Source organism: Podarcis filfolensis (assembly GCF_964270895.1).
Source record: "Podarcis filfolensis genome assembly, chromosome: 4".
Taxonomy (NCBI): domain Eukaryota; kingdom Metazoa; phylum Chordata; class Lepidosauria; order Squamata; family Lacertidae; genus Podarcis; species Podarcis filfolensis.
Window position 1 is genome coordinate 11,177,911 of NC_139607.1, and position 27,878 is coordinate 11,205,788.

Consider the following 27,878-nt stretch of genomic DNA (forward strand, 5'->3'; position numbering starts at 1 on the left):
ACAGCGACATGTGTTGGGTTTAACAATTTGTCATACTGAGCTTCATCAGCTTGCATTTCTAGCCTGCATATTCCTAAGGTTGGTGTCATGTAATTTATCAGTTTTTCATAGCTAGCCAATCTTATAACCCACAGTGCAACATTTTTTTTAAAAAAATCAATCCATAAAACACCAGCAAGCACATTAGAAGTCGTTTCAACAATTTCTGAAAGCAGATTTTTAAAAACCTCACACACACAAAACAAATAATTCAAAAGAAACAACAACAACAAATTCAAAACTTAGGATTTGTGTGTGGTTTCCTTCCCCTCTCTTTTCTTAAACTGCTTTGAGAATCAGGGCTTCATATCTACCTAAACCCAAACCCGACACCCACACAATGCCATTCTATGTACATTTACTTAGAGGTAAGTCACACTGTATTCAATGGAGCTTAGTCCCAGGTAAGTGTGCACAGGATTGCACCCTAATGCCAGGTTCTCTCATGTATGTTTATCATTTGGTCTGCCTACACTTGGCAACTGACAGCCATTAGCCCCGCTTATGGGTTGCTCGTGTGTTTGGCACTCCAATGTTGTGGTGAAGTGATTGGAGTGCCAGGCTAGGACCTGGAAGACCAGGGTTCAAATCCCCCCCCCTCACTGGGTGTTAGAATTCCTGCTCCATGATTGCAGTCATGGGATTGTTGTCTTTCACATGACGGTATATGTTTTGACTCCACAGAGTGGGAAGTGACGAAGACAGGATGTTTGTGTTACTGTGTTCCGTGAAGTGGGACTATTGCCCTTTGTTCTTTTTCTCTTTGTTGTCTGATGCTAGAGAGAGAGAGAACCATGTTGAGGCTCCGTGTGTGCTTATATGTAAATAAAGTAGATTAGCCAAAATGCTGAATTGCTGAGGTCTGTTGCGCAAGCTGCAAAGACTCTGTGGATGTTAGTTTCAGTTTGCCACTGTGCAGCTGCTTAGAGTCACAAGACTCTGTTTACATTCCAGAGACCTTCCAGGCTATTGGAAGTCTTACGGAAGACAGGAGACGGATGTGATGCTACTGGTTTCCTGTTCCTTTGTTTTTCAGTTGCTCTCTGCTCTCACAGAGAGAGGATTTTTTTTTCTGTCTGCGTATCTTAGAAAATAAAACATAGACATGTAGCCATAAATCTCATCACTTCCGCGTGCTGCTTTGATTCTCTGCTGAATGGGGGATGTGCCTGGAGCCTTATCAGAGGCTCAGGTCATCAATCACGTCGGAGGCGATTCCGGAGGACTCGGCTGGAGGAGGATGAGCCTTATCAGCTCGGTCGAGCGGAGATTTCAACAGTGGATCCCTAAGTGTGCCGGTGTCGGTTGGCATCGGTCGCTGTGGTGTTCGGGCTGAAGAAAGCTTTTGAAGCTCCTGAACGATCGACCAGGAAGGAGAGAACATGCCAGTGGGGCATGTGTCTCTGCCAGGGTCCTACTCGAGTGTAGGCTGAACTCCTGACTCTGGGTGCCCTTGGGCCAGTCACTGCCTCTCAGTCTAACCTACCTCACATGGTTGTTATGGGGATTAAATGTACACCAAAGAAAAAGCTGGGATATAAATGCAATCAAACAAGCAACCCATCAGGAGTGGAGCTGCAGAGCTGTCCAACCCCATCATCACATGTCATGGCTGGCACCAAAGCAGCTGTTAGGCAGAGGAGGAGCGAGTGGGCAACTGGGGAGCAGTTCTGGTTGGTTCCCCTCTTGCCTCTCTCCTTCCCAGCACTAATCTGGAGGGGGTCTACATAAAAGGAAAAACCCGCTATAAATAAGTCAGAAATTGAATAGTCATAACAAAATTTTAAAAATGCTATGTAAAAATTGCAAAGGTTTTTTTTTTGCTCTCTGGCGCCATCTGGTGGCACCATCTGGTTTTGACTTCGCATGACTTTAGGTTTGCGCAAAGGGCTCTTTCACCCTAATGCAATAAATCAGAGAATTATATATTTTTTTTTTTTAAATAATATTTATTAAAATTTTTCAAAAATACAAAAAATATCACTTTACGGGACTCCCCCCTTCCCCCACCCCTACCATATTCCCCTTTCATATTGTTGGCCAAACAAGTTCCCCATTCAAATTGAAACTTAATTTGTTTTACAGTAAAAAAAAGAAAAAAAAAAAAAAAAAAAAAACCCAGTGTTCTTTCCCCAAGACCCACCCCATGTCATTCCACAATTTCCATTTTTTAATAAAAGAAGCACCCCAGATAATAGAAACAGAAAAGGTAGAGAATAAAAAAATATAATGAATAATAGACCAATTCAGCAAAAAATAACCAAGTTGGCAAGCCTTTGGAGTTTTAGTTCTCCCCCCCCTGTCCCCGGTTTAATTTCCCCCTGACCATCAACCCCTGGTGTCTGCCTGGAATTCTTAAGACCATAAATCACAACTTTTCCCCAGCTCCTTGCTGGCTTTTTCTTTTTTTAAAATTAAAAATAAATTTTTTTGAAAATCAAAATTATTATTATTATCATTATTTTTCAAAACTTTAACTTCAGTCTTTAATAAAACTGTAATAAAACTCCCTCCATTGTTCTTTCCAGGTTGTAGTCTGATTTCCCTTTGTTCCGCTGCTAAAACGTTGTAGTTCGAAAGTTTGGTAAGTCTGCAGGGATGGTTGTTATTCAGGGGCAAAACCTTACGTTCAGTCCCTTCCTTTCTTCAATAGAAAAATCTATTGTCTCCTTTAAAAAAACAAAAAAGAAAACACCCTGAAGACGAGATGTTATTTCCGTTTTGCAGCTTTCCCAGAAGATAACCAGTCCTGTAAAGTTCCATTGGTGTTTTTCCACTTTCCCAATCCTTGTAATGTCCCGAAACTCCTCAAGGGGGATTGTTGTATCTTTGTTTCCTCTAATCCAAAAGTCAATTTGTTATCCATATTCGCCATTTTGTATCCAAATTTTAACAAGTTGTAGCAAATTGTATCAAATTTAACCAGCCAAGTTCTCATAATAAAATCCACTCCGCTTTTCGACTTTGACAGCTATTTTGACAGCTGTCAAGATCTCCGACTCCTTTCACCAGGCTCTCTCTTCAGTCACCCCGGTTCCCAGGGGGGGGGGTTGCGTTTCCCTTCTCCAGTTCCTCCTCCAGCACAGTTCTTGTAGTTCCCCATCGTGAAATTTTGGATTTTTATCAGCAATGCAAGCCTTTTTGGGTCTTGGTTTCCCCGTCCTTGTTTTGGAAAGTTTACAATAGGGAGGGGACTGACTTCCTTTTTGGATCCCCCCCGCTCGTATCCAATTCGAAAAAAAAAATTTTTTTTTTTCCTCCTTTTGAACCCGATTTCCAAATTTACTCACGGGTTGTTGTTGAAAAGTCCGAATTTTCAATGGAAGAAGTCAGCGCTCTCCGCCGAATGGCATGCGGCTTCGCTCAGCAGGGGAAGCAGAGAACTCAAGGCACCACGCTTCTCCCCGGCACCCGATCCGTAGCCTTTAAAAAGGCTCCTTCACGAGTCGGGAGGGCGCTAACGGTGCAAGCCGAGTCTCCATGTCCACGGCCTCCGTGGCCGTGGTTTCTAAGGGTCCCCGCATCGCCGGTGCGGTAGAACCCAGCCCCTGCCGAGCAGACTCCCTCCGGAGCTCGGAGGGAGTCCGCCATTCGGCGATGGCGCCAACCCGGAAGTCCGCAATAAATCAGAGAATTATAGAGTTGGAAGGGACCCTGAAGATCATTTAGTCCAACCCCTTGCAATGCAGAAATATGCAGCTGTCCCATAGGGTGATTGAGCCTGCAACCTTGGTGCTATCAACACCATGCTCTAACCAACTGAGCTATCCTGTACTATTTTTTCTTTTTTTATGGTTTGGAAAGTGACAGGGAAATGCATCGAGATGTGTAAACACTCCGCAAACACATCAGGATGAATGTTCATTGCTGCATAACCGTTCCGCAAACAAATCAGAACTATGACTATGACGAAAATAAATAATAATTGTAAAATAATAATAACTGTAAATATATAATAACTAGGAATCACATTGTCTTGAGAGAAACACTATGGCCTATTTAAAGCAGAAAGGCCTGTAATGATAATAATAATTTATTATTTATACCCCACCCATCTGGCTGAGTTTCCCCAGCCACTCTGGGCGGCTCCCAATCGAGTGTTAAAAACAATACAGCATTAAATATTAAAAACTTCCCTAAACAGGGCTGAATTCAGATGTCTTTTAAAAATAAGATAGCTGCTTATTTCCTTGGCATCTGATGGGAGGGTGTTCCACAGGGCGGGTGCCACTACCGAGAAGGCCCTCTGTCTGGTTCCTGTAACCTCACTTCTCGCAATGAGGGAACCGCCAGAAGGCCCTCTTCTATTGGCTAGGCAGCATTTTAATCAAATAGGCAGGATACAAAACTTAACAGGACATTCTGCATTAGAAAAACACAACTGGCAAGAAGTTGTGTTTTTCTAATGCAGAATGTCCTGTTAAGTTTTGTATCCTGCCTATTTGATTAAAATGCTGCCTAGCCAATAGAAGAGGGCCTTCTGACAAAAGAAGAAGGCAGGGCAGAAGAGGGCAGAAGCTGACAAAAGAAGCTGGTCTTCAATAATAGTCTTTGCTGGCCTCTAGTGGAACAATACAAAATGAACAATAAGTTTTCCACTTGTGGTTCCCGAGAGAGATGATGCCTATAGTCTAGTGTCTCCCTTAATCTGCCATACTAGGAATTGTCTGAGTCACTTTCCAGTCACTGTGCTATCAATTTCAATTTTGTATTACAAGGAGCAGCATGCTGCCCCGCTACGTCACCAATAATCCCCTTGTTATTAAAATACTTGTTTGTCCTCTGCCAGATCTCCTCTTCATTATACGTATTAATGCCATTTTTAAAAGACAGAGAGGGGGCAAACTCACCAGGGCCCAATTCACACACAGTCCCCCCACTTGTGGCTGATCACACATTCACCCAAATTACCATGGTGCTAAAATCTTTGTAGTTGCATATATTCCACACAGCATAAGAAACACTTAAAAGATTTCCATTGTGCGGCACAAAAGATAATCCCTGTGAAATCTACATTTCTGCTTCCTTTTTTCCTCTGGAAGCCAGTTGACAAGGGGTGGGATTCACTAAGAGCTCATCCATTCCAGAAGCCATCTAGAAAAGCTCTCCTTTACAGGTGCAGTCTGCAGAACCACCTCACACCACATAAAAGACAAAACCGTCTTCCACAGAGCCAAACTTTATGGCTTTAGCAACACAACTGGTTGATGAAGCCACCTGCCCGCTTTTAATTCCTTACATCTGGAGGGCTAAATTTATTTCTCCAAGCAACACACTAATTCTGCTTGAAAGACGCCACACCGTAGCTTCACACAACATGCCACTTTAACTTTCTCAAGGAAAGCTTATAATTTATTCTGTTTATAGCCTCCCCTTTCTAAAAAAAGGGTTTGATTTGCAAAAAGGCAAATGCTAGAAATTGAAATACTTTATTGTCACTTGTACAACTTGTATACAGTGAAATTACATGAGCACCCCCCACTCAGCTCTCTTAGTCTTAATGCTCGTTTACCGACGCACACCCACCAAACCAGAAAGTCAGTTGCCCTGCTGTTATCTTTTCATTCAGCGGCCTTACAGCCCACGGATAGAAGCTGTTCTTTACACTGTTGGTGCGACTAATCATGCTTCTATATCTTCTGAAAGTGTGATGCTATATTTAATAGGCGTTTATACAGGCACAGAAAGACCAGAAGCTACCAAAAGTGTTATCTACAATGTGAGAGGAAAAAGGTTTCTGAAACTGGATTATCATAGGAGTGCCGCACCGCACCCTATGATGATAAAGGTTAAGTAAAAGAGATAAGCATCTTGCAAAGGAGCTGATATATAACTCCAACTTAAATATTGCCAATGGTTTGCGTGCACTGCAAACTCTTGCCTACGGACAGGTGGGGTCTATTGGTGGTCACTCCCAATCAAGATGCCTTAAAATGGGCCAGCACCCAGGGCTATTCAGGGCCAGTGGCACCATGAGGCGTATCAGGCAGATGCTGTACCAGCCCTGGGTCTGACTAATGGCATGGTCTCCAACAAAGTTGTCCCATTATCACATGCCCTTCCATCTGCGCAATGGGGCTTCCTCTCCTAGAAGATTTGGGAAAACAACCCGCCCCCTGAACAGATTGTGGGGTACACAGAGAAAGGAGCCGCAGTTCCACTGTGCACACAGAAGTCCTTGCACAAACAGGACAATTCCGATGGATACAACCCCCAGTTTCCCCTTGCAAACAAAGATCAGTCGCCAATGGAACCTTTAAAAAGGCTTTTCAAGAGCACAAAACACATTAAGAATGATACATGCACATGATGGAGGAAATTCCAGAACTGTTTAAAATCAGAGACAGCACTCATCGCCTATGTTTCACCAGCAAACAAAACTATGGTAGAAATTATTGTGCTGGGAAAGAGGTGTGTGTTTGTTTTTCATATTTTTAATACTTTGGCCTCAAGTCAGTCACGCTTAAATCATGGCTCTCTTGTCTCCAAGGATTTTTAACTGTCTCTGGATAGAGTTCTCAATCTCCAAACCCTATTAGATTTCAAAATCCCATTTCCCTGTTAATATCTTTGATTTACAGTCGTAAGCATCCCAGAAATGTTATAAACACTTGAATCATTTCGGCTGCTTCCCCTTCATATACATTTGGCTACGTAGCAAACAAACATACAGAAATTGCACGTTGTGAAGAAAGAGAAATTTATGAGAGGGAATAGAACTCAGGATCATCCACTGAAACTGACTAGTGTTAGATCTGGAGAGACCATTTGCACTAGCCCTTCTTCACACAATATTTAAGTCATACAATTTACAGCCACAAGATGTCATGATGGCTACTAGCTTAGATGACTTAAAAAAAAATAGATTGGACAAATTCACGAAGGGTTTGGAAAGTTAAGCTGCAAAATTTATGTGTAGAGAGCAAATCATATCGTACACAGTGGGGTTTACATCAGAGTAAGCGCACTGTGCTGTTAGTTTATTGCTTCAGTTTAGCATTTTCCTTTCCATTGTGGAAATGTACTGAAATATCAGTACCCTATCTAGTCAGTTTTATGCTCAGAGAAGTCTTGCACTTTCCCCTTGTTCCTAGCACTGCACAAATTAAAAAATATTTATTCTGCCATTGTGACATAGGAGCTACCCTGTGTGACATGCACTGGATATGTGCAAAGCACCACCTTTCTTCAGCATGGGGCGCTGTTCCATATTTCAATAACCCCATTATTAAGGTTTCTTACTTACCACTCTCTTAAAGTCCTCTTCTGCCTCATCAAACTTTCCCTGCTTCAGCAGCAGGTGTCCTCTTTGCAGCCTCGCCTAAAATAAAGGAAACAGTTCCGTAACATAGGAAGACATCGTGTGACATACCTAGTGCAAAACTAAGGGAAGTCTGTGTTCTAATCCCCACTCAGTCATCGGAATCCCTGGGTGACCTTTGAGTAGCCCTATTTCTCATCCCAAGCTACCCTATGCAGGAGGAGAGAGAACCAATTATGCCACCTTCAGTTCTTTGGAAAGGTGGGATAAAAATTAAATGAATGAATGAATGAATGAAGTTCTTAAGTGTAGGCACACATACATTCAACACATATTTATTTTCTATTTCAAAGCATGGAGTATTTTGTTGCTGTAGCATGAAGTACCTTTCCCCTCCCACCACCCCAGGTAATTATTTGGGAAGCTGCCTAGCTAGAACCAAGAGTCAAAGGGCATAAGCTAAATGTCCAGATCGCCAAGGAAGAGAGAATCTGTATTATGAGACACAGGTCAGTTACTGGGAGGGGGGGGGGTGCATTTTCCACTGAGAACCCCCAGTCTTACAAAGCCTTTGGGGAGGCTGTCTATTACCACTCCTGTTCAATAATTTCCCCACTTTAAATAACCCCACTGAATTCAACCAAATTTGCCTCTGAAGAGATGTGGGCTGCATGCGCACTACACATTTCAAGCCCTATGGTACCACTTTGAACAGTCATGGCTTCTCCCAAAGGATCCTGGGAAATGTAGTTTCTTAAGGATGCCGAGAGCCGTTAGGAGACGCCAGTTCCTCTCAGAGAGCTACAAGTCCCAGGGTTCCATGGGAAGATGGTTGATTTGTTAAACCTTTGGGAATTGCAGCACATACGTGCACATAATAATAATAATAATAATAATAATAATAATAATAATAATAATTTATTATTTATACCCCGCCCATCTGGCTGGGCCTCCCCAGCCACTCTGGGCGGCTTCCATAGAAACCAAAAATACAGTAAAATATCATACGTTAAAAACTTCCCTGATGTCTTGTGAATGTCAGGTAGTTGTTTATCGCTTTGACATCTGCTGGAAGGGCGTTCCACAGGGTGGGCGCCACTACCAAGAAGGCCCTCTGCCTGGTTCCCTGTAGCTTTGCTTCTCGCAATGAGGGAACCGCCAGAAGGCCCTCTGTGCTGGACCTCAGCGTCCGGGCAGAATGATGGGGGTGGAGATGCTCCTTCAGGTATACTGGACCGAGGCCGTTTAGGGCTTTAAAGGTCAGCACCAACACTTTGAATTGTGCTCGGAAACATACTGGGAGCCAATGTAGGTCTTTCAAGACCGGTGTTATATGGTCTCGGTGGCCGCCCCCAGTCACCAGTCTTGCTGCCGCATTCTGGATTAGTTGTAGTTTCCGAGTCACCTTCAAAGGTAGCCCCACGTAGAGTGCATTGCAGTAGTCCAAGCGGGAGATAACCAGAGCATGCACCACTCTGGCGAGACAGTCCGCAGGCAGATAGGGTCTCAGCCTACGTACCAGATGGAGCTGGTAAACAGCTGCCTTGGACACAGATTTGACCTGTGCCTCCATGGACAGCTGTGAGTCCAAAATGACTCCCAGGCTGCACACCTGGTCCTTCAGGGGCACAGTTACCCCATTCAGGACCAGGGAATCCTCCACACCTGCCCGCCTCCTGTCCCCCAAAAACAGTACTTCTGTCTTGTCAGGATTCAACCTCAATCTGTTAGCTGCCATCCATCCTCCAACCACCTCCAGACACTCACACAGGACCTTCACCGCCCTCACTGGTTCTGATTTAAAAGAGAGGTAGAGCTGGGTATCATCCGCATACTGATGAACACCCAGCCCAAACCTCCTGATGATCTCTCCCAGCGGCTGCATGTAAATGTTGAAAAGCATGGGGGAGAGGACAGAACCCTGAGGCACCCCACAAGTGAGAGCCCAGGGGTCTGAACACTCATCCCCCACCACCACTTTCTGAACACGGCCCAGGAGGAAGGAGCGGAACCACTGTATGACAGTGCCCCCAGCTCCCAGCCCCTCAAGACGGTCCAGAAGGATGTTATGGTCGATGGTATCAAACGCCGCTGAGAGATCCAGCAGAACTAGGAAACAGCTCTCACCTTTGTCCCTAGCCCGCCGGAGATCATCAACCAGTGCGACCAAGGCAGTTTCAGTCCCATGATGAGGCCTGAATCCCGACTGGAAGGGATCCAAATGGTCCGCTTCTTCCAGGTGTGCCTGGAGTTGTTCGGCAACCGCCCGCTCAATCACCTTGCCCAAGAATGGAAGATTTGAGACTGGGCGATAGTTGGCCATCGTGGCCGCATCTAAAGATGGTTTTTTAAGAAGCGGTTTAATAACCGCCTCTTTCAGCGGGTCTGGGAAGGCTCCCTCACGGAGGGAAGCATTCACCACCCCACGAAGCCCATCGCCCAGTCCTTCCCGGCTAGCTTTTATAAGCCAGGATGGGCAAGGATCCAGGAGACAGGTGGTTGGTTTCACTCGTCCAAGCAGCCTGTCCACATCCTCGGAGGTAACAGATTGGAATTGATCCCACTCAACTTGACTAGACAGAACTCTAGCACTCTCCCGCCCCGGCCCTGCTCCCACGGTGGAGTCTACTTCTTCCCGAATCTGAGCGATTTTATCTGAGCGATTCTACAGGGCAACATACGCAAAATGATAGACATCCCTGCCTGCAAGGAGTTTGTGATCTAGTGATTTAGAAAAGGGGGCCGGGAGACCACTGAAGAATCCGTCTCAAAAAACCAACTGAGGGCATGTAAGAATCTATGTAGGTTTGATTTCAATACTCAGTGGTCACTCCTAAAGGTAAAGGTAAAGGGACCCCTGACCATTAGGTCCAGTCGTGGCCAACTCTGGGGTTGCGGCGCTCATCTCGCTTTATTGGCCGAGGGAGCTGGCGTACAGCTTCCGGGTCATGTGGCCAGCATGACTAAGCCGCTTCTGGCGAACCAGAGCAGCGCACGGAAACGCCGTTTACCTTCCCTTGAGGTGCTTTTGAACTGCTAGGTTGGCAGGAGCAGGGAACAAGCGACGGGAGCTCACCCCATCGTGGGGATTCGAACCGCCGACCTTCTGATCAGCAAGCCCTAGGCTCTGTGGTTTAACCCACAGCGCCACCCGCGTCCCTTCAGTGGTCACTCCCACTTTGCATCAAAACATCAGCACAATACTAGGTACCTTACAATCCCATCAGTAGCTGAAATAACACTTTGAAAAGGTGGCCCTCTCTCCTAAAGCACGTTTTGTATCCTGCAGTTGCTGGAATTTCAGTCTACATTTAACCTCTCCAAGTTATAGGATAATAAAAAGTTTTCTGTTGGATTATGCCACTTACTAGAGAGAAAAAAAAGATTCCCATTTAAAAGGCAACATAAAAAACAAAGACAAAAGCCGTTTTCATCCACCCTGGAGGAGTCTCTGGAAAGTATTGCTTACCGATGTGAAATCCTGCTTTAATTCAACCACCTTGCTTAAGTCACGAATGGCAGCTTTAGATTTGCCCATGGCTAAATATACTGTGGCTCTTCTGTAATAGGCAAGGTAGTTATCAGAGTCCCCTTCTGCAAGTGAAGAAGCAGCAATCAGAACATAGCCTCAAGCCAGCCAAATCTTTGGATACAACTAAGCATGCAATAAGGAGAAATAACAGTGCCATTACCAGAATTTTTAAACAGCCTGATACCACCATTTAATTAGCGGAGGGAACGTTTCCATAGGACAGCCATTCGGCACACATTTGCACTATTAACGCTAATGGGGGAAAAAATGAAAATCACACGCACACAGGAGCATTCAGCTTCCTGGTTCTTTTTTAGGGCTTCAGGAGGTGAGCATCCAAGTGGATTCCAGCTGTGGAATGAAGTCAAGCCCCCTACATGCTAAAGCTTTTTATCTCAAACTGCAGGCTTGCCTTTCGAAGGCCGTTTTACATTTTGGTGCAGGCTCCCGCGTCTCTCATTTGCGGAAGGCCAAATAACCATCTCACCGGAGATCAGAGGTGGCGTGTTCTTCTAAGAATCCCCATTAATTCTGCTGATACAGCAATCAGCAGGGACAGAAACTTGCCAACCCTAAATTCTTATTCCCATCCCAGACAATGAGGATGCTATGGGACTGAATGGAAGTACAAAACTTTCCTTCCGCACCAAGAATGCTGCATTGTATAGGCTTTGCTAAGGACAGGGGTCAGCAACCTTTTTCAGCAGGGGGCCGGTCCACTGTCCCTCAGACCATGTGGGGGGCCGGACTGTATTTTTTTTTGGGGGGGGGGAAATGAACGAATTCCTATGCCCCACAAATAACCCAGAGATGCATTTTAAATAAAAGGACACATTCTACTCATGCAAAAACACCAGGCAGGCCCCACAAATAACCCAGAGATGCATTTTGAATAAAAGGACACATTCTACTCATGTAAAACCACGCTGATTCCTGGACCGTCCGTGGGCTGGATTGAGAAGGTGATTGGGCCGCATCCAGCCCATGGGCCTTAGGTTGCCGACTCCTGGCTAAGGAGGAGTTTCTCAGTGCTTCAAACCAGACACTTCTCCCCAGAGCTTGAATTGTGGGGAGGGGGCAGGAGGGATAAGCCGAGGCTTCATGAAATCCACAAGTCCCCACTCTGCCCAACTTGAGCCAAATCATGGCCACGCACACCTTTCCAAAATAAAAAATGGGGTCATGACAAAAAAGAGAGCTAGCCCCTCCCCCTGCAATTAAACGATTGTTTCCTTTGTCCACAGAACTGGATGCAGTAGATGGAAACATCCTTATCTTCCCCCCATGGGCTAAGTTTGATAGGTGGGCTCATTTAGGTAGGCCTCATTTTTGCCCCTGTGGTTTGAAATCAAAAGCACAGCCTGCAAAGCACCAATGATCAGCTGATTGCCAGGCCTTGCAAAGGTCAGAGGGCAGGTAGGTGTGTCTTGGCAGAAATGGCCTGGGAGGACCCAGCCGCTCTAGTTACATTCAAAAGCCAGGGGTTCCCTACTCCTGCTACTTAAGTACTTCTCCTGTCTATCACAATTTGTGTTCCCTGAATTTGTGCCTTTGGCAACATTCTGAAGCCCATGACCCCAGATAATGGATGCAACATTTCAGCAGCATGGAGATGCCGATAGCCAGAGTAGGGGACACGGACGGACACACACACTTGTTTTTAAGACTTTCCCATCACAAGATAAACCATAAACCGCAAAACACAAATGAAACAACCACCATAAATATATTTTAAAAGCAATCATGGGTATATACCGGTAAAGGTATCTGAAGAAGTGTGCATGCACACGACAGCTCATACCAATAACTAACTTGGTTGATCTCTAAGGCTCTAATGGAAGGAATTTTTAAATTTTATTCAATTTTATTTTGTTTCGACTACCGGTAAAGCTAGATAGCTAAACACCCTTTGAAGCTCCCTTTGTCCTGCACAACAAACCAAGCCATAAAACTGTAAAAGTGGTGGTGAGAGGCAGGATTTTCTGGGAAATGCTTCCTGCTGTTCCATATCCCATGCTCCTAATCCTCCCGATACTAAACTTGCAACAATATGAGGTGCCAGGAATCAGTCTTGCTGAATTCCATTCCTTTAGTTGATAACCTTTCTACCCAACACCTGCTGTAAGGTAGATGTCTGTCACCAACAGGTGGTGGAGAAAATCTAAGAACACGTCCTAAGGCCACATTATGTGGAAAGCTCATGTTATGCAGCCACATGACAGCTTTTGTAACAGATCGGGGAAAACCCAGCTGCCTCCTCAGTTCCCCAAATTAATCATTAAGTGCCACTTCCCTTGTAGCAGGAAAAGAAATTAAGGTTTAACGCGCTACAAAAAATGCCACTTCTTGGCAGAGAACACCTAGAATGGAAGACACCTACACAGACTCATCTGTTACTCTCTGCCAAAGATCCAAGTTTTGCGATTAGAGGTGCAGGATCACAGCTACCACATACCATCCATCAGCCCCAACATCTGTTTACATCTAAAAAGAACCCAAATATCTTATCGCTTGCATAAAAGCAAGCTCAGCGTTCCGAGCCAGAAGATTTCTCCCGGCGCACAAAATGGATGGTTGTTGGTGCCTCGACTCGGTAAATTGGGAGCTCAAGTTTAACCACATTAGTAGCTAAGAACAATTCAGAAAAAATCGCTGCAAAGTGCAGCCCAAACTTAATGTTATCAGCAGCGTTTCAGGAGCATCCTTGTCAAAGGGGCAAAGCAGAGTAGGGAGAGAGAAGCCCTGAAAGTAGAAAAAGTCAAGAAGAGCCTAAAACATTTGTCACACTCCTCGCCACAATGATGTTTGCTAGTTGACCTGCCGCAGAGAAAATCTATCAGGCCCAAACCTACACAATTTTTCTCCCAAGAAAGGCAGGGAAGTTGAAACACAACCCAAGTGGTGGAGGGTTTTTCTGCAATTATTCACGCAGGATTGAGTCTTTCCTGATCTCTCCCATGCATGGGAGATTACATTTGTGTAGCACAAATTTCACATGTAAAGCAGCTCTCCATTTAGAAGGATTCTATTCTGCTGCAACGGGCAAGCCCCTTGCTGTGAACGAAACCTGGTGCCCCAGGGACAGACAGGCAAAGTTTCTCTTTCCTTGCATCAGTCTCGTTCACATACAAATACAATTAAATACAGACCTGGCCACAGTGATCCATGTGATGGTCACCTTCAGGCTTGACTACTGTAATTCGCTCTACGTGGGGCTGCCCTTGAAGCTGACCCAGAAACTCCAGCGGGTGCAGAATGCTGCAGCGAGGCTCCTCACGGGGTCTCTGCCATGGGAGCATATTCACCCAGTGCTTTTCCAGCTGCACTGGCTCCCGGTGGAGTACAGGGTCAGATTTAAGGTGCTGGTTTTGACCTTTAAAGCCCTTCATGGCCTAGGACCCTCATACCTTCGGGACTGCCTCTCCCGGTATGCCCCATGGAGGACCTTAAGGTCCATAAATAGCAACACCCTAGAGGTCCCGGGCCCTAAGGAAGTAAGATTAGCCTCAACCAGAGCCAGGGCCTTTTCAACTCTGGCTCCGGCCTGGTGGAACGCTCTGCCTCATGAGACCAGGGCCCTGCAGGATCTGATTTCTTTACGCAGGGCCTGTAAGACAGAGTTGTTCCACCTGGCCTTTGGCTTAGAATCAGTTTGATTCCCTGAATCAGCAGCATTTTGCTGGCTAAAAGACTGGCTACTTCTTGAGAACATAGACATTTTGGATTTAGAAGGTTTTAACAATGTTTTTGGGTGGCATGCATATTTGTGGTACGACAAGGTTAAAGCACATAAAGCATTTAAGAACCATATTGTCAGGAAAGCTTTGTTCAATGTTTGGACAAGATATAAGGATTTATTGGAAAATAAAACACCAAGGTGGCTGTCACCAATGGAAGCAAAAGCTCAGAAAAAGCTCAATATGGAGGCCAAATGGCCGAAATATTGGGAAATCTTGGAACAAGAGGGAGAGAGACTAAAATTGCAGAGTTTTGAGAAACTAAAAAACAAAGTGCGAGATTGGCTTCATTACTATCAGATAATGGAGGCATATAATTTGGACAAGAAAATTGGCTTCCAGGTGGAAAAATCAAAATTAGAAACAGAACTGTTAGAACCCAAAACTAAGATTTTGTCAAGGATGTATAACTTGCTGTTGAAATGGAACACTCAGGATGAAACGGTGAAATCTGCTATGATTAAATGGGCACAAGATGTTGGACATAACATTATGTTTGCGGACTGGGAACAGTTGTGGACCACAGGTATAAAATTTATGGCATGTAATGCCTTAAGAGAGAATATTATGAAAATGATATACAGGTGGTACATGACCCCAGTCAAGCTTGCAAAAATATATCACCTGCCCGATAATAAATGTTGGAAATGTAAAGAAACTGAAGGTACATTCTTTCACCTTTGGTGGACGTGCCCAAGGATTAAGGCTTTCTGGGAAATGATTTATAATGAAATGAAAAAGGTATTTAAATATACCTTCCTGAAGAAACCAGAGGCCTTTCTTCTGGGCATTGTCGGCCAGTTGGTGCCAAAGAAGGACAGAACTTTTTTTATGTACGCTACAACAGCAGCAAGAATACTTATTGCAAAGTATTGGAAGACACAAGATTTACCCACTTTGGAAGAATGGCAGATGATGGACTATATGGGACTGGCAGAAATGACTGGCAGAATCCGGGACCAGGGAGAAGAGGCGGTGGAAGAAGATTGGAAGAAATTTAAAGACTATTTACAGAAATATTGCAAAATTAATGAATGTTAGAATGATGTTGGATAGAAATTGAGTGGTTTCCAGCTGTAATGCTTTAAGAATATGGAAGAAGGGTTAATTAGGCAAAAAAAAAAAAATAACTAAAATGGTGTTGGATTGGAAATAAGTGGTATTGGCAACAAAGTTAATAAGAATATGCAAAAATGAATTGATAATGTATGAAAATACTGAGTTATAAAATGTTAAGTTATAGAGATAAGATAAATGAAAGAGGGTAAGGATTTGCTGATTTGATTATTTAAATGGGAATACAAGAAGGGGAGGTGTGAGGAAGTCAAAGAAACAAGCAAACGAGTTTTATGTTATGAAAAACAATTGTTTTTTATTTTTCTTGTTGTTTCTGTATGTTTTATTTATTTATTTATTACTTTTTTCTCTTTTGTTATTATGTGTTTTTGTATGTTTGTCTTTGTGAAATCTTAATAAATGTTTCTTTAAAAAAAAATAGAATCAGTTTGATTCCCTCCCCCTCTTTCTTTTTCCTTTCTGCTCCTGTGAAGAGGCTGCATCCTAATGTTTTAATGTTGTATCTTAATCTTTTAAATTGTATATTAATCAACTTGTTTTTATTATTGGTTGTTAGCTGCCCTGAGCCCAGTCTTGGCTGGGGAGGGTGGGGTATAAATATATATATATTTTAAATTATTATTATTATTATTAAAAGTTATAGGACCAGAGTCCTGAATGGAAACCAAGTGCTGGAGCAACCAAAGGCAAGGAGAAAACATGGGGGACAGTTCAGCATTCCTCTCCTACTTACACCTCATACTCACTCCTCCTGCTTTATATGTGGATGAAGGTCCCATATCGGGTTTGGGCCCATGTCAGCCTGTGGGTCAGTGTGTTAAGCCCCTGGATTTCCCTAAGCAGGCCTGAATCACACTCTGAACACCCAGAGCCCACAGACATCCGGGAGATTTGGATAAGTCCTGTACAATTTACAATATAGACTGCCGTTGCACGCTGCATTTTTCTATCTGCCATGACTAACCAAGCCTAAAGAATGCACTAAGCACAACTTTACCACCAAGCATGCCCATTTAATTGACAGAAAATTCAAAAGTCACCACTACTAAGGCAAAGGCCTGCTTCAGACCGCATGACCGCAGTCCAATGAACCATTGTTTACCAGCCTAGAAGCAAGCCATGTGCCGACATGCACCTTCCTCCCCTCACATGCCTTGTTTGACCATGGGTTCCCTGATTTCTGAGCCGGTGAGGTTTGGCTTAAGGGCTCCTTAAGCCAGTGTGATGCAGTAGTTAAAAGCGGTAGACTCGTAATCTGGTGAACTGGGTTCAAGTCTCTGCTCCTCCACATGCAGCTGCTGGGTGACCTTGGGCCAGTCACACTTCTCTGAAGTCTCTCAACCCCACTCACCTCACAGAGTGTTTGTTGTGGGGGAGGAAGGGAAAGGAGAATGTTAGCCACTTTGAGACTCCTTAAAAGGGAGTGAAAGGCGGCATATCAAATCCAAACTCTTCTTCTCCCTCAAACCAGGATACAAAACTAGGGTCAGATCTAACTTTGCAGAAACTAGGACCTTGAATTAAGGAGGAAGAATGCAGCAGGTACACAGCTCATTCCTGGACTGATAAACCACGGTAGGTCAAACGGGGATTGTTACATCAAATTGGAGCTGCATTTGCAAAGTATGACACGTGTACCCTGACCCCAACTACAATCACATGTTGCGAGCAAGTCTTGTTGATTTCAGTGGGGCTTACTGTTACTTGAAACTACCATCAATGCACATGCCCCCCCCCAAAAAACCTAGGTCCCTGCCTCATGGAGCTCACAATCACAGTTTTGACAGGGAGCGAGACAAAAGCAGGAGAAGAAAAATGGTAAGACAAGGACAGCAAGAGCAGCAAGGTGAAGGGAATGGTCAAATAAAGATGTGGGTATTGCAGGGGTGCCCGAACTGTTTTTCAAAGAGGGCCAGATTTGATGAAGTGAACATGTGTGAGGGCCGACCAAAGTTGTTGACTTTTTTTAGGATTTTACTCCAGGAGATAGACTGCCTCAAGGGCTGGATTAAACCGACCAGCGGGCCGGATTAGGCCCCGGAAACAGACTCTGGACATGCCTGGTATACAGTCTTTGTTTCAGCTGTAGTTGAGGGGGAAAAGACTCCGTACTGCAGACTTAGCTGAATACGCAGCTCACCAGGAATTAAAAGAATAGCAGGCATAACATACTAGAGAACATCGACCAGTGATCCTGAACAAAAGGAGCAATACAGGAGGCAGTGTGCTGCTTACTTTTCAAAACACTAGGTATCAGCAAGAGGGATGGTACACCGAGGAAAAGGTTTTTGTAGATGAACAGTGAACTTGTGGGTAAAAGAGAGGAGAACAAAAATTTGGCAAAAGTCAAACGCTATCACATGAAATGCAACTGCTTTTCGACACACACCTATGGCAGCGTGGAAGTGAGACAAAGCATCTGCCAGCTGCCCAGCCGCCAGCAGCTTCTTTCCCATTTCAAGTTGTTTTTCGACTTCTGCGTTTATCCCACATTCTGCACCTGAATGAAGAAGAAAAAATTAATATCGTTAAAAAAGAAATTGAATTGTTTTACTATTTTATTTGCTTCCCTACTCCCTCCAAGCTGACGCCACAACGTTATCATACGTGAATATGAATAAAACAGAATAAAAATCTGCATACTCTATCAAGCCATGATGCAATTTCTGTTTCATTTTCTCAAAGTTAAAATGAGTTCATTCCCTCAGATCATTAAATACGTAATAGTCATAAGATTTATAAAGTTAATTCAGTTTGCTGCCCTCAAGCGCATTTTGTGCTTTCAATGGGGTCACCAACGCAAACAAATACACTTCTGTGTACTTTCTAGCTAGTTGCATTTAGAAAGAAAAGGAAGGAACTAAGGAATATGGGGTTTTTTTAAAATTCCCCTTCCTTTTTTGGTCTTACACCGATTTCCAAAGCAAAGTTGCCATTTTCAAGTACAAATAACTTTTCCCTCTAAATGTTCAACAGACTCACTGAGCTCTGACAGCCAATATGATGATTTCCTTCCCCATTTCACGCATCATCACGGACAATAAAAACTCTGGAGGCCAAATTACATTATATCTGCGCAATCTCTTCTTACCTCATGCATGCCCTCAAAAAATATGAAGCACGGTTATCTGGGTGTTATTAAGAGAAAAACTGAAAGCAAAGTTACGTGAGTGTCTATGGAGGCTGTACAAGACTCTTATTACTTGAGATGAGTGAGCTATAAAGAGTTCAACTTTATCTTACGAAACCAGAGCCAGTATTTATATAGCTGGAAATCATATATAAATGCATGCAAGTGTGTCCCTCAAAGACAAAGTACAAAACTCCAAGATTGCAGTTTTCCACATACAACCACTAAATATAAAGTCAATTTATTCATTTGGAATAACCATGTACTGCTGAGACTGTCCCACTTTAGATGCTAAGGGCGCTTACAGGCTTACCTGCTACCTAGCCTATAGGTCTCAGAGAAGTTCCCTGTAGTTACAAAGCTAAGACCGGGGCGGGGGGGGGGAGGGAGGAGAGTCGAAACACAATTCTCTCCTCGATGTGCAAGTTTTCCAATGCAAGTAGTTTTCTATGCCAAAAAACATTATAGCAGGAAACTCCTCCCATCTACAGTCTGAAGTGGTACACTCCAGCAGGGCTGTGCCATGTGATTATTCTAAATGCATAGGGATGGGGCATTATACCTTGAAGCAGATGCACACAATACTTTTAAAGCACATCCAAAGCGCAGGGCTTCCTTCAAAGAAATCTGGGAACTGTAGTTTCCCACACAGAGAGATACACAATTCCCACCACACTTAACAAACTACATTTCCCGGAAGCCGTGTGGCTTTAAATATGTGACGAGTGTGTTTTAAACTTAATTTTTTAAAAATATATAGTGTTGATCTACCTTTGCTCCTCAACATATCTATTTGGAAGTGTCACACGGGGTTCATCAGAGCTTATTTACAGTTAAATGTGCTTATGGTTGCCAAAAAGCACAGCAATAGCACGAGACACAATTCTATTCCTATCACAAGACACGTGATCTTCATATGTGCCCCTGCAAACTCAAAATATTAGGATTATTTATTTCCTGACATGGAATCTTTCTTCTGACATGGAACCCAAGGTAGCATGTACCGTATGTTGCTCTCAGGTGGTCACCCAACTAGGCACTGACCAGAACTGGTTCTCAGGTGGCATGGACAAGACCTGCTTAGCTTCAGCAAGGTGGTGACCTCATGTGTCTTCAGGCTATGCCCCACAGCCAATTAATAGATTGCATTATACAGTGGTACCTCGGGTTAAGAACTTAATTCGTTCCAGAGGTCCGTTCTTAACCTGAAACTGTTCTTAACCTGAAGCACCACTTTAGCTAATGGGGCCTCCTACTGCCGCCGTAGCACAATTTCTGTTCTCATCCTGAAGCAAAGTTCTTAACCCGAGGTACTATTTCTGGGTTAGCGGAGTCTGTAACCTGAAGCGTATGTAACCTGAGGTACCACTGTAATAGTATCATACTGTTCAATATTTCAATATTTTAATGTTGTATTTTAATTATGTTTTTAAGTTGTAATCATTCAACTTGTTTTTATTATTGCTTGTAAGCCGCTCTGAGCCCGGCCTTGGCTGGGGAGGGCGGGGTATAAATAAAAATTATTATTATTATTATTATTATTATTATTATTATTATTATTATACATATGTATGATACTATGTTGACCTATGTATGCTGACCACCAAGTGCACAGATCTATAATGTGTACTGCCTTGATAGCCACAGACCCCCAGTCACAGCCACCCATGTGAGGATAAAGGAAGCACAGAAAGGATGAACTTCGAAACACTATTGTGGTTGTTGTGATTGTGGAGATTTTTGTTTACACAGTATTTGCAATTGCCTGGTTCACAAATTAAATGCATATGAACCTACCCTGAGCCCGAGATCAACTTCTGAGGCTCTTCTTTGTGTGCCTCCTCCATGAGTGGTCCGGAGGGTGGTAACATGAGAATGGGCCTTTTCTGTGGTGGCTCCCCGTTTGTGGAATGCTCTCCGCAGGGAGACTTGCCTGGTGCCTTCATTATACACCTTTAGGCACCAGGCAAATACATTCCACTTCAACCATCTCTGGCTGAATAACATTCATGACCTTGTACATGTGTTTGTGGAAAGAGGGTTATTGGTTTTGCTGTGCTTTTGTTTCATTATGTATTTCCTGCTCTCATTTTGTATTTTTATGTTGTGAATCGCCCTGTGACCTTGGATGAAGGGCAGTATACAGATTTAATTAATAATAATAATATCCAAGGAACTCAGGACAACCCACCAACAACAGCTTTTTACTAACAGGAAATGCTGTGTTAATACAATATCGTCATCAGAATTTATATAAATAATTATATCTTCCTACATGCTCAAAGTGCCTCACACACATTATTACATCATTAGAACAGTTCTGTAACTTAAGGCAGGATGACAATGTCCTCTCCACTTTACAGTTGGAACAGCTGAGCCTGAAGGAGGTGTAGCTTGCCCAGTGTCACTCTGAGTGAGATTTGAGCAATGCCGGAAAATAAGCAAGATTTTAGCTGGACATTTCCCAAACCATATTCTTAAACTGAAATCCTAAACAGTTGCTAGGGAACAAGACTCACTGAATATAACTGAAATAAGATATTTCTGGACTGAAAAATGCTAGAGGATACTTTATCATCTTTGAATAGACACAGACAGGACTCCCATTGCACCTCTCTTCTCTCCAACAATTGGCAAAGAGTCATGATTACTATTGGCAAAACTTGAGTCCCTCCCCTTACGGACAACACACAATAGGATCCCTCACACATATTTGCTATGCTACATCACCCAAGCCCCTTCCTGAGCCCTGCTAGGGCTGCCATTGGGCCCCGGCCAGCAGAAGAGCAGGTCCATATTCCACACGTTAACTCACGCTAGACTCTGTAGTGGCCCAAAAAGCCAGCTCACATTTTGCCGTTCACTATTAAGTGGAATTTCGCCGACATATCCACCCCCTCTCACCCCAAGGAGGCCAGCTTTGCTGTCATTTTAGGGGGTGAAACTTAATTTTTGCCAATTTCTTCAGTGAGAGGTCTTCAAAACACGTTTTTGGGTGTGAGGACTTCAAATCTGCTATTATTTTTGTGGCTGGGCAATATTTAGCTTGGTAAGTCTATGTTAAAGCAGGTAAACTGCTTTCAGAAAACCAAGTAGTTTTAATTTTACATTAATAATAATAATAACAACATACAATACAACTGCAAGTACTTGGCAGTCATTTCTGAGCATACCTGGATAGCTCGACTAGTCGAGGGTGGTGCTGATAACCCCAAGTTTGCGAGTTCCATCAAGATATGGGACAGCTGCATTTTGCAATAAGTTGGACTAGATGATCCTTAGGGTACCTTTCAGCTGTACAATTCTATGGTTCCAGTGCTATTTTACACCCACTTTCTACTTACCAAGCACAACTGAATCATACTAATTTAGCCAAAACACCTTTTGGATTCGCAAGCGCTGTGACCACCTTTTTAGCACCCGATTTGGAAGTGGGGAAAGTCGAAACGCCCTAAACTGCAGCACCTCATATACTGCCACTGTTTCCCCACCCCTGAAAAATAAAACAACCCGCTTAACTTTCCTCTTGGTAATTAATCGCCCTACTTCCCGGTTAAGCAAACGCCCGGGCTTGCCCACCCCAGTCCCGCAGCAGCGAGCGCTTCCTCCTCACCCTGGTAGTGCAGGTCCCACAGGACCAGAAGCAAGGGCAGCGCCGAGCCCAGCCTGCTCGAGTAAGCCCGGGGGGACACCATGCCTGCGGAGCCGCTCCGTCCCCACGTGCGCCGCCCGACCCGCCGAGAAGTTCACTTCGGAACTCTGGAACTCTCAACATTCCGAGCCAGGTTCCACGGGGTGGGTCGTGGGAGCCGCCGATTGGCCGCGCTGGCGCCTGCCCCGCCCCCTCGCAAAGGGGAACGTGGAGGGCAGGAGAGGCGAACTGTCAAAAGTCCCCGCCCCCGGCTGGCTTGAGCATGCGCGTTAAAGGGAACCGAAGCCCGCTGCCGCCCTCACTTCGTGCCCTCACTTTCAGCGCCGAGTTTATCTGTTGCCAACTTCGCGATTGGTCTCGTTTCGGATGACTCTTTTAAAAAGACAGAATTGGTTTCCGAAGTTCCGCTGAAGAGGCAAATGTGAGCTTTCGAGTTACACCGATTGCTCCCCCCCCCAGGACATAGAATCCTAGAATTGTAGAGTTGGAAGGTACCCCAAGGGTCATCTAGTCCAACCCTCTGCAATACTGGAATCTCTGCTGGGTCATGCATGTCAGGGAGTCAGCCAACCTCTGCTTAAAAGCCTCCAGTGAAGGAGAGCCCGTCAGAGACGGTTTTAGGGCATTTGGCTGCACCGGGTGCCGGTGTCACAGGGGGAGCCGCAACAATTATGTAGAACTGAGTGCAAGAGGCGCGCATGCGCGCGCGTGTGTGTCTGAATTTAGCATCACACAGGGTGCTGCTGAAGTTTGAGAACCCAAAGTTCACCTCTGAGTCCATGACCTCTCATGGGAGTTTGTTCCACAGTCAAAAGGTTCTTCCTGATGTTCATAGGAGCCAACTCCCCCACAATAAAATATTTGCCCACCCCCACCCCCACGTTGATGGGCATTGCCATTCAAATAGTGTGTGTGTGTGTGTGTGTGTGTGTGTGTGTGTGTGTCATGTCTTGTGATCGATTATGTGGGGTGGGGTTTTCCTGGCCTCCCCCGCCCCATATTTTATTCAAGTAGTCACCCCTGCTGATGTTGATTTGGAACATTAGTAGGCAAACTAAGGCCCAGGGGCCGGATGCGGCCCAATCGCCTTCTAAATCCAGCCCGCAGACAGTCCGGGAATCAGCATGTTTTTACATGAGTAGAATGTGTCCTTTTATTTAAAATGCATCTCTGGGTTATTTGTGGCGCATAGGAATTCATTCATTAATTTTTTTCAAAATATAGTCCGGCCCCCCACAAGGTCTGAGGGACAGTGGACCGGCCCCCTGCTGAAAATGTTTGCTGATCCCTGATTTGGAAACTCCTTTCTTGTACCTGGAAGCCACTGGTTCGGGTCCTATCCTCCGGAGCAGGAGAAAATGAGTTTGCTCCATCTTCCATATGACTGACATCCCTTAAGATATTTGACAATGGCTATCATATCTCCTCTCAGTCACCTCTTTACCAACTCCCTGGAGGTAAGCACTTAAAAAGGAGAAGTAACCTGGTAGGCTGATAGTGACCTGGCAACAAGAAATGTCCTCCATGAGTTTAGGTGCTTTAAATGTAAGAAATATAAAATGCCACAAACACCCACTAGAGGCCACTAAAATTATTCTAATAAATATAGGATGTGTATTACAGGCATTGGTGTACAGTACTAACTTATGAATGGCTGCTTTTGGCTGAACACAGCCTCATCATTTTTTTGTGACATTGCATTTATGTGATGTTGCAATACTATAGCCAATATTCTCTATTTACCTAAAGAAACAAAAAAGTTGGATTATTTAGATTAGTTTTGTTTTTTTAAAAAAACAGTAGTACCAAAATAATGTATACAGTAACTTTCCATGATGTTACATTAGTATACATGCCACTTAAAAAAAAAAAATAATTCCTGTAGTCTAACTATGTAAACTAGCAAAACAAAACAAAACAAAACTCTACCTCTAGGCTTTCTATGAGCTTATACAGACAACAAATAAACCTAATTCTTGCCACTAGCATTTTTAACTTCTTATCACTAATGTAGTGGAGGGATAATCCTGTCCCTTCTCGCTGAGTTTTGAAAAATAATCAGTATAGCAGTCACTGGCATTTAATGGAATGGGCCACTCTATCTGCCCGCAGAGGGTCCCAAATTCAGTCCCAGCATCTCCAGGTATTGATGCTAAAGATCCCTGTCTGAAACTCTAGAAAGCTGCTGTCAGTAGACTGGGGTGAGCCAGATGGTTTGCCTTTGCACAAGGCAGCCTCCTAGGACCATAGATGGTTTTATTCCATACACACCTGCAACCACAAGCAACTTGGGAATCATCCAAAATGCAGAGTTGTGTTAGGGGATGTTTTTAAACTTCCACAGTTGGCAAACATACCCACTACCGGTCTCTCCTTTTGACTGCAATTTCCAGGATGGCGAACCTGCAACCCTTCTGGACATTTTTGGACTCCAACCAACCTCCATCAGCCCCTGCCAGTGAGGCAAATGCCCTGGGATGATGCGAGCTGTAGTTCAACAGTGCCTGGGGAGACCTGTGTTAGGCACACTGAAGTTAATGGGAAAGAAAGCACTCAGAACTGTGCATAGAATTGCAGCCTTTGGGTCCAGTGTTGCTCCAGCTGATACACATGGAACTCTAGATCCTTTTGCCAGTAGTCCATATGAAAAGCATCTAAGAGTCTTAGCAGACCACAAGCTTAATATGAGTCAACATATTAAGTAGCAAAAAAAGGCTAATGCTATGCTAGGCTGCATCAACAGAAGTATAGTGTCCAGATCAAGGGAAGCAATAAACCTGCTCTATTCTGCCTTGGTCAGAGACCACACCTGGAATAATGTGTCCAGCTCTGGGCATCACAATTTAAGAAGGATGTTGACAAGATGGAATGTGTGCAGAGAAGGGTGACCAAGATGATCTAGGGTCTGGAAACCAAACCTTATGAGGAACAGCCAAGGGGCAGGCCAAGCAGGGAAAAGGGAGATGGAACTTCTTCACTTAGGCCCTGGAGGCCTGGCTCTCCTTTCCTCTGCCCCGCTGCTGTCGTCTTTTGAAGGTGGCCAGAAGTTTGTTGCAAAAATTAAAATGCACTTAACACGCCCAATTCCAGGAACACATTTCTTTTTCAGCCTAGCTAAACATCTCACCTCCCAGTTGCAAGGAATAAAGGTTTGCACAGGCGTGCAGCATTTGAATTTTAGCCCGCATTAGAAACAAATCCCAATGTCTTCAATATGAATTCCTAAGCAATTTGCTTAGTTTTGCAACTGTATTTCCCACACTGGGAAGCTGTGTAATCGATCTGTGCATCTTAAAGTTATGTCTGCATTGATTAAGACTGCCAGCTTTAATCTGTATAACTGGTAGCTTAATTAACTTGCATATAAATCTGCAGATTAAAATCCCTTCCCCATTAATTAGTGAGATTGTAATTGAAGGCAAGCGTAGTGCCGTGCAGGAAACCCACACTTGACTCCTCAGGGTGCTAAAATTCACTGGGGGACGGGGGACGACGACAGGGGACTTAACAGTGCAATCCTCTCTATGTCTATTTAGAAGTAAATCTAACTAAACTCAATAGATTATTATTATTAATTGAATTTATATACCACCCTATACCCAGAGGTCTTGGGGCGGTTCACAGAAAAGATCAACATAAAAACCACAATATATATAATCAAAATAAAAACAACCACCCAGTAACACCCCCCCCCCCAAAAAAAGAGTCACATTTTAAAAGGGCACACCTATTTTGCAGGCTGTGTAGAGCCAGGAGGGAGATAATAATCAATAATACGTTTAGAGAAGATTGGAAAACTTTTATTAAATATATAGGAAATTATTCTGTACAGCTGAAAACGCTGGCAGCGTTAAGATAAATTCAACAGTGTAAGTAAGTTTTGATGGATGTAATAATGGAAAACAGATTGGTATAGTTTTGGTCAGTGCAGGGGTACCCGCATGCCCCTAAACATTTTGTGAATCCTTGTACTTTTGTCCATTTACTGCATTTATTTTTCCCGATTTGAACTATAAAATGGTGATTTTCTTGAGTCACAGTGAGAGTACCCCTAAACATTTATTTATTTATTTTAGAAAAAAAAAGCACTGTTTTTTTGTAAAATATGCAAGGATATAAGATATGTAAAATGATCCATGGAAAGAGAAGGGGAGTCATCGATATTTTAAGGATGTAAAAATGAGTACTTTAAATTTTAAAACAGAAAATGCAATAAAAATGAAATATATACTCACTGTACAGTATATAAAAGGAGGGAGAATCCGGCCGGCTAGTTACCTCCTAGCTTGCAGCATGTTTGCAGGGTCCGGTTTCGAACTGGACAGGGGGCGAGAGAACTTCCCGGGGGGGGCTTGCTTGGGTGTGTGTATGTGTGGTGTATGTTGTGTGCGGGGGGTGGACTAGATGACCCTGGACGCCCCTTCCCCCTCCATCCTCACTCGAGGGCTCGCGGCCGCCTCACCTCTCCTCGAAGGAGCCTGGGCGGGCCGTGGTCGACCAGGCCCCGTTCCCATAGCAACGCGCGCGACGCGCCGCCAGAAGCGCCAGGCGGCCGCTGGGCCTAGATCCGCCGGGCCGCGCAGGAGGCTCCTTCCCGCCTTCCCCTCACGCGGGGCCGGCCGGGGGATGCGAGGCGACCCCCGGGGGAGGGCGGCCGGGCCCCACTGCCGACTAACGGGCCTCCTCCTCCCCCCTCAGCCCTAGCGCGCTGCTGTTCTCGAGCATGGCTTCCCCGGCCCCGTCCGTCCCCGCCTTCCAGTTCCGCCCGCGGCTGGATCCCCCGGACTGGCGGCGCCTGAGCGCCGTGGACGTGGAGCGGGTGGCGGCCGAGGTGGACGTGGCGGCGCTGCAGGAGCACCTGGCGCACGTGGCCTTCTGCGACGCCGGCCGGGAGCGCTGCCCGCGGTGCCAGGCGCCCGCCGACGCGCTGCTGCTGCGGCTCCTCCGCCTGGCGCAGCTGAGCCTCGAGTACCTGCTGCACTGCCAGGACTACCTGGGCGCCCAGCTCCGCGCCACCCAGGAGCTGCTCAGGGCCGCCGACGCCCACCGGGACCTGCTGGCCAAGGACGTGGCCCGGGGAGCCCAGGAGGCCCGGCTGCTCCGGGAGGAGTGCAAGAGGCGGAAGAAGATCATCGGCACCCAGCAGATGATGCTCCAGGCGGGCGCCGCCTGCCACCAGGTGGGCGCATGGGTGGGTGTGGGGGGCAGGAGGGGAGGGTGCACCAGTTTATCTGCACTTGGCTACTGCAGTGGCGTAGCGTGGGTTGTCAGCAAGTAATTTGCACCCCCTAACCCGTGGATTTGCACCCCCTAACCCATGGATTTGCGCCCCCTAACCCTAACCCCCAGATGTTGCACCCAGTGCGGCCGGCCCCCCTGCACCCCCCACGCTACGCCACTGGGCTACTGGCAAGGTGCCCCAGGGCCAGTGGCCACCCCGCCCTGGGCCC

General features: G+C 45.0%; 2 protein-coding genes across 9 annotated transcripts in view; one reads left to right on the forward strand and one right to left on the reverse strand.

Annotated features, from left to right (window-relative positions):
• DNAJC3 (DnaJ heat shock protein family (Hsp40) member C3) overlaps positions 1-26,935 on the reverse strand; it is a 49,835-nt gene extending 22,900 nt beyond the window's left edge. Inside the window, exons 1-5 of one of the 5 annotated variants that reach the window (XM_083610773.1) lie at positions 26,849-26,935; positions 26,707-26,741; positions 18,036-18,146; positions 10,770-10,894; positions 7,286-7,360 (exon numbers count right to left, since the gene is read on the reverse strand). In XM_083610773.1, coding sequence (XP_083466899.1) covers positions 7,286-7,360; positions 10,770-10,894; positions 18,036-18,102 — 267 coding nt within the window. In that variant the 5' untranslated portion in view covers positions 18,103-18,146; positions 26,707-26,741; positions 26,849-26,935. Of the gene's footprint in view, positions 1-7,285; positions 7,361-10,769; positions 10,895-18,035; positions 18,147-22,389; positions 22,622-26,663; positions 26,784-26,848 lie in introns of those variants that run through there. The other 4 variants (XM_083610772.1, XR_014547232.1, XM_083610771.1 and 1 more) reach the window with 4 other exon arrangements.
• A 128-nt stretch (positions 26,936-27,063) lies between these two features.
• The window catches only part of DZIP1 (DAZ interacting zinc finger protein 1), a 32,741-nt gene continuing 31,926 nt past the window's right edge, over positions 27,064-27,878 (forward strand). Inside the window, exon 1 of one of the 4 annotated variants that reach the window (XM_083610616.1) lies at positions 27,064-27,607. In XM_083610616.1, the coding sequence (XP_083466742.1) occupies positions 27,152-27,607 (456 nt within the window). In that variant the 5' untranslated portion in view covers positions 27,064-27,151. The remainder of the gene's footprint in view (positions 27,608-27,878) is intronic. The other 3 variants (XM_083610614.1, XM_083610615.1, XM_083610617.1) reach the window with 3 other exon arrangements.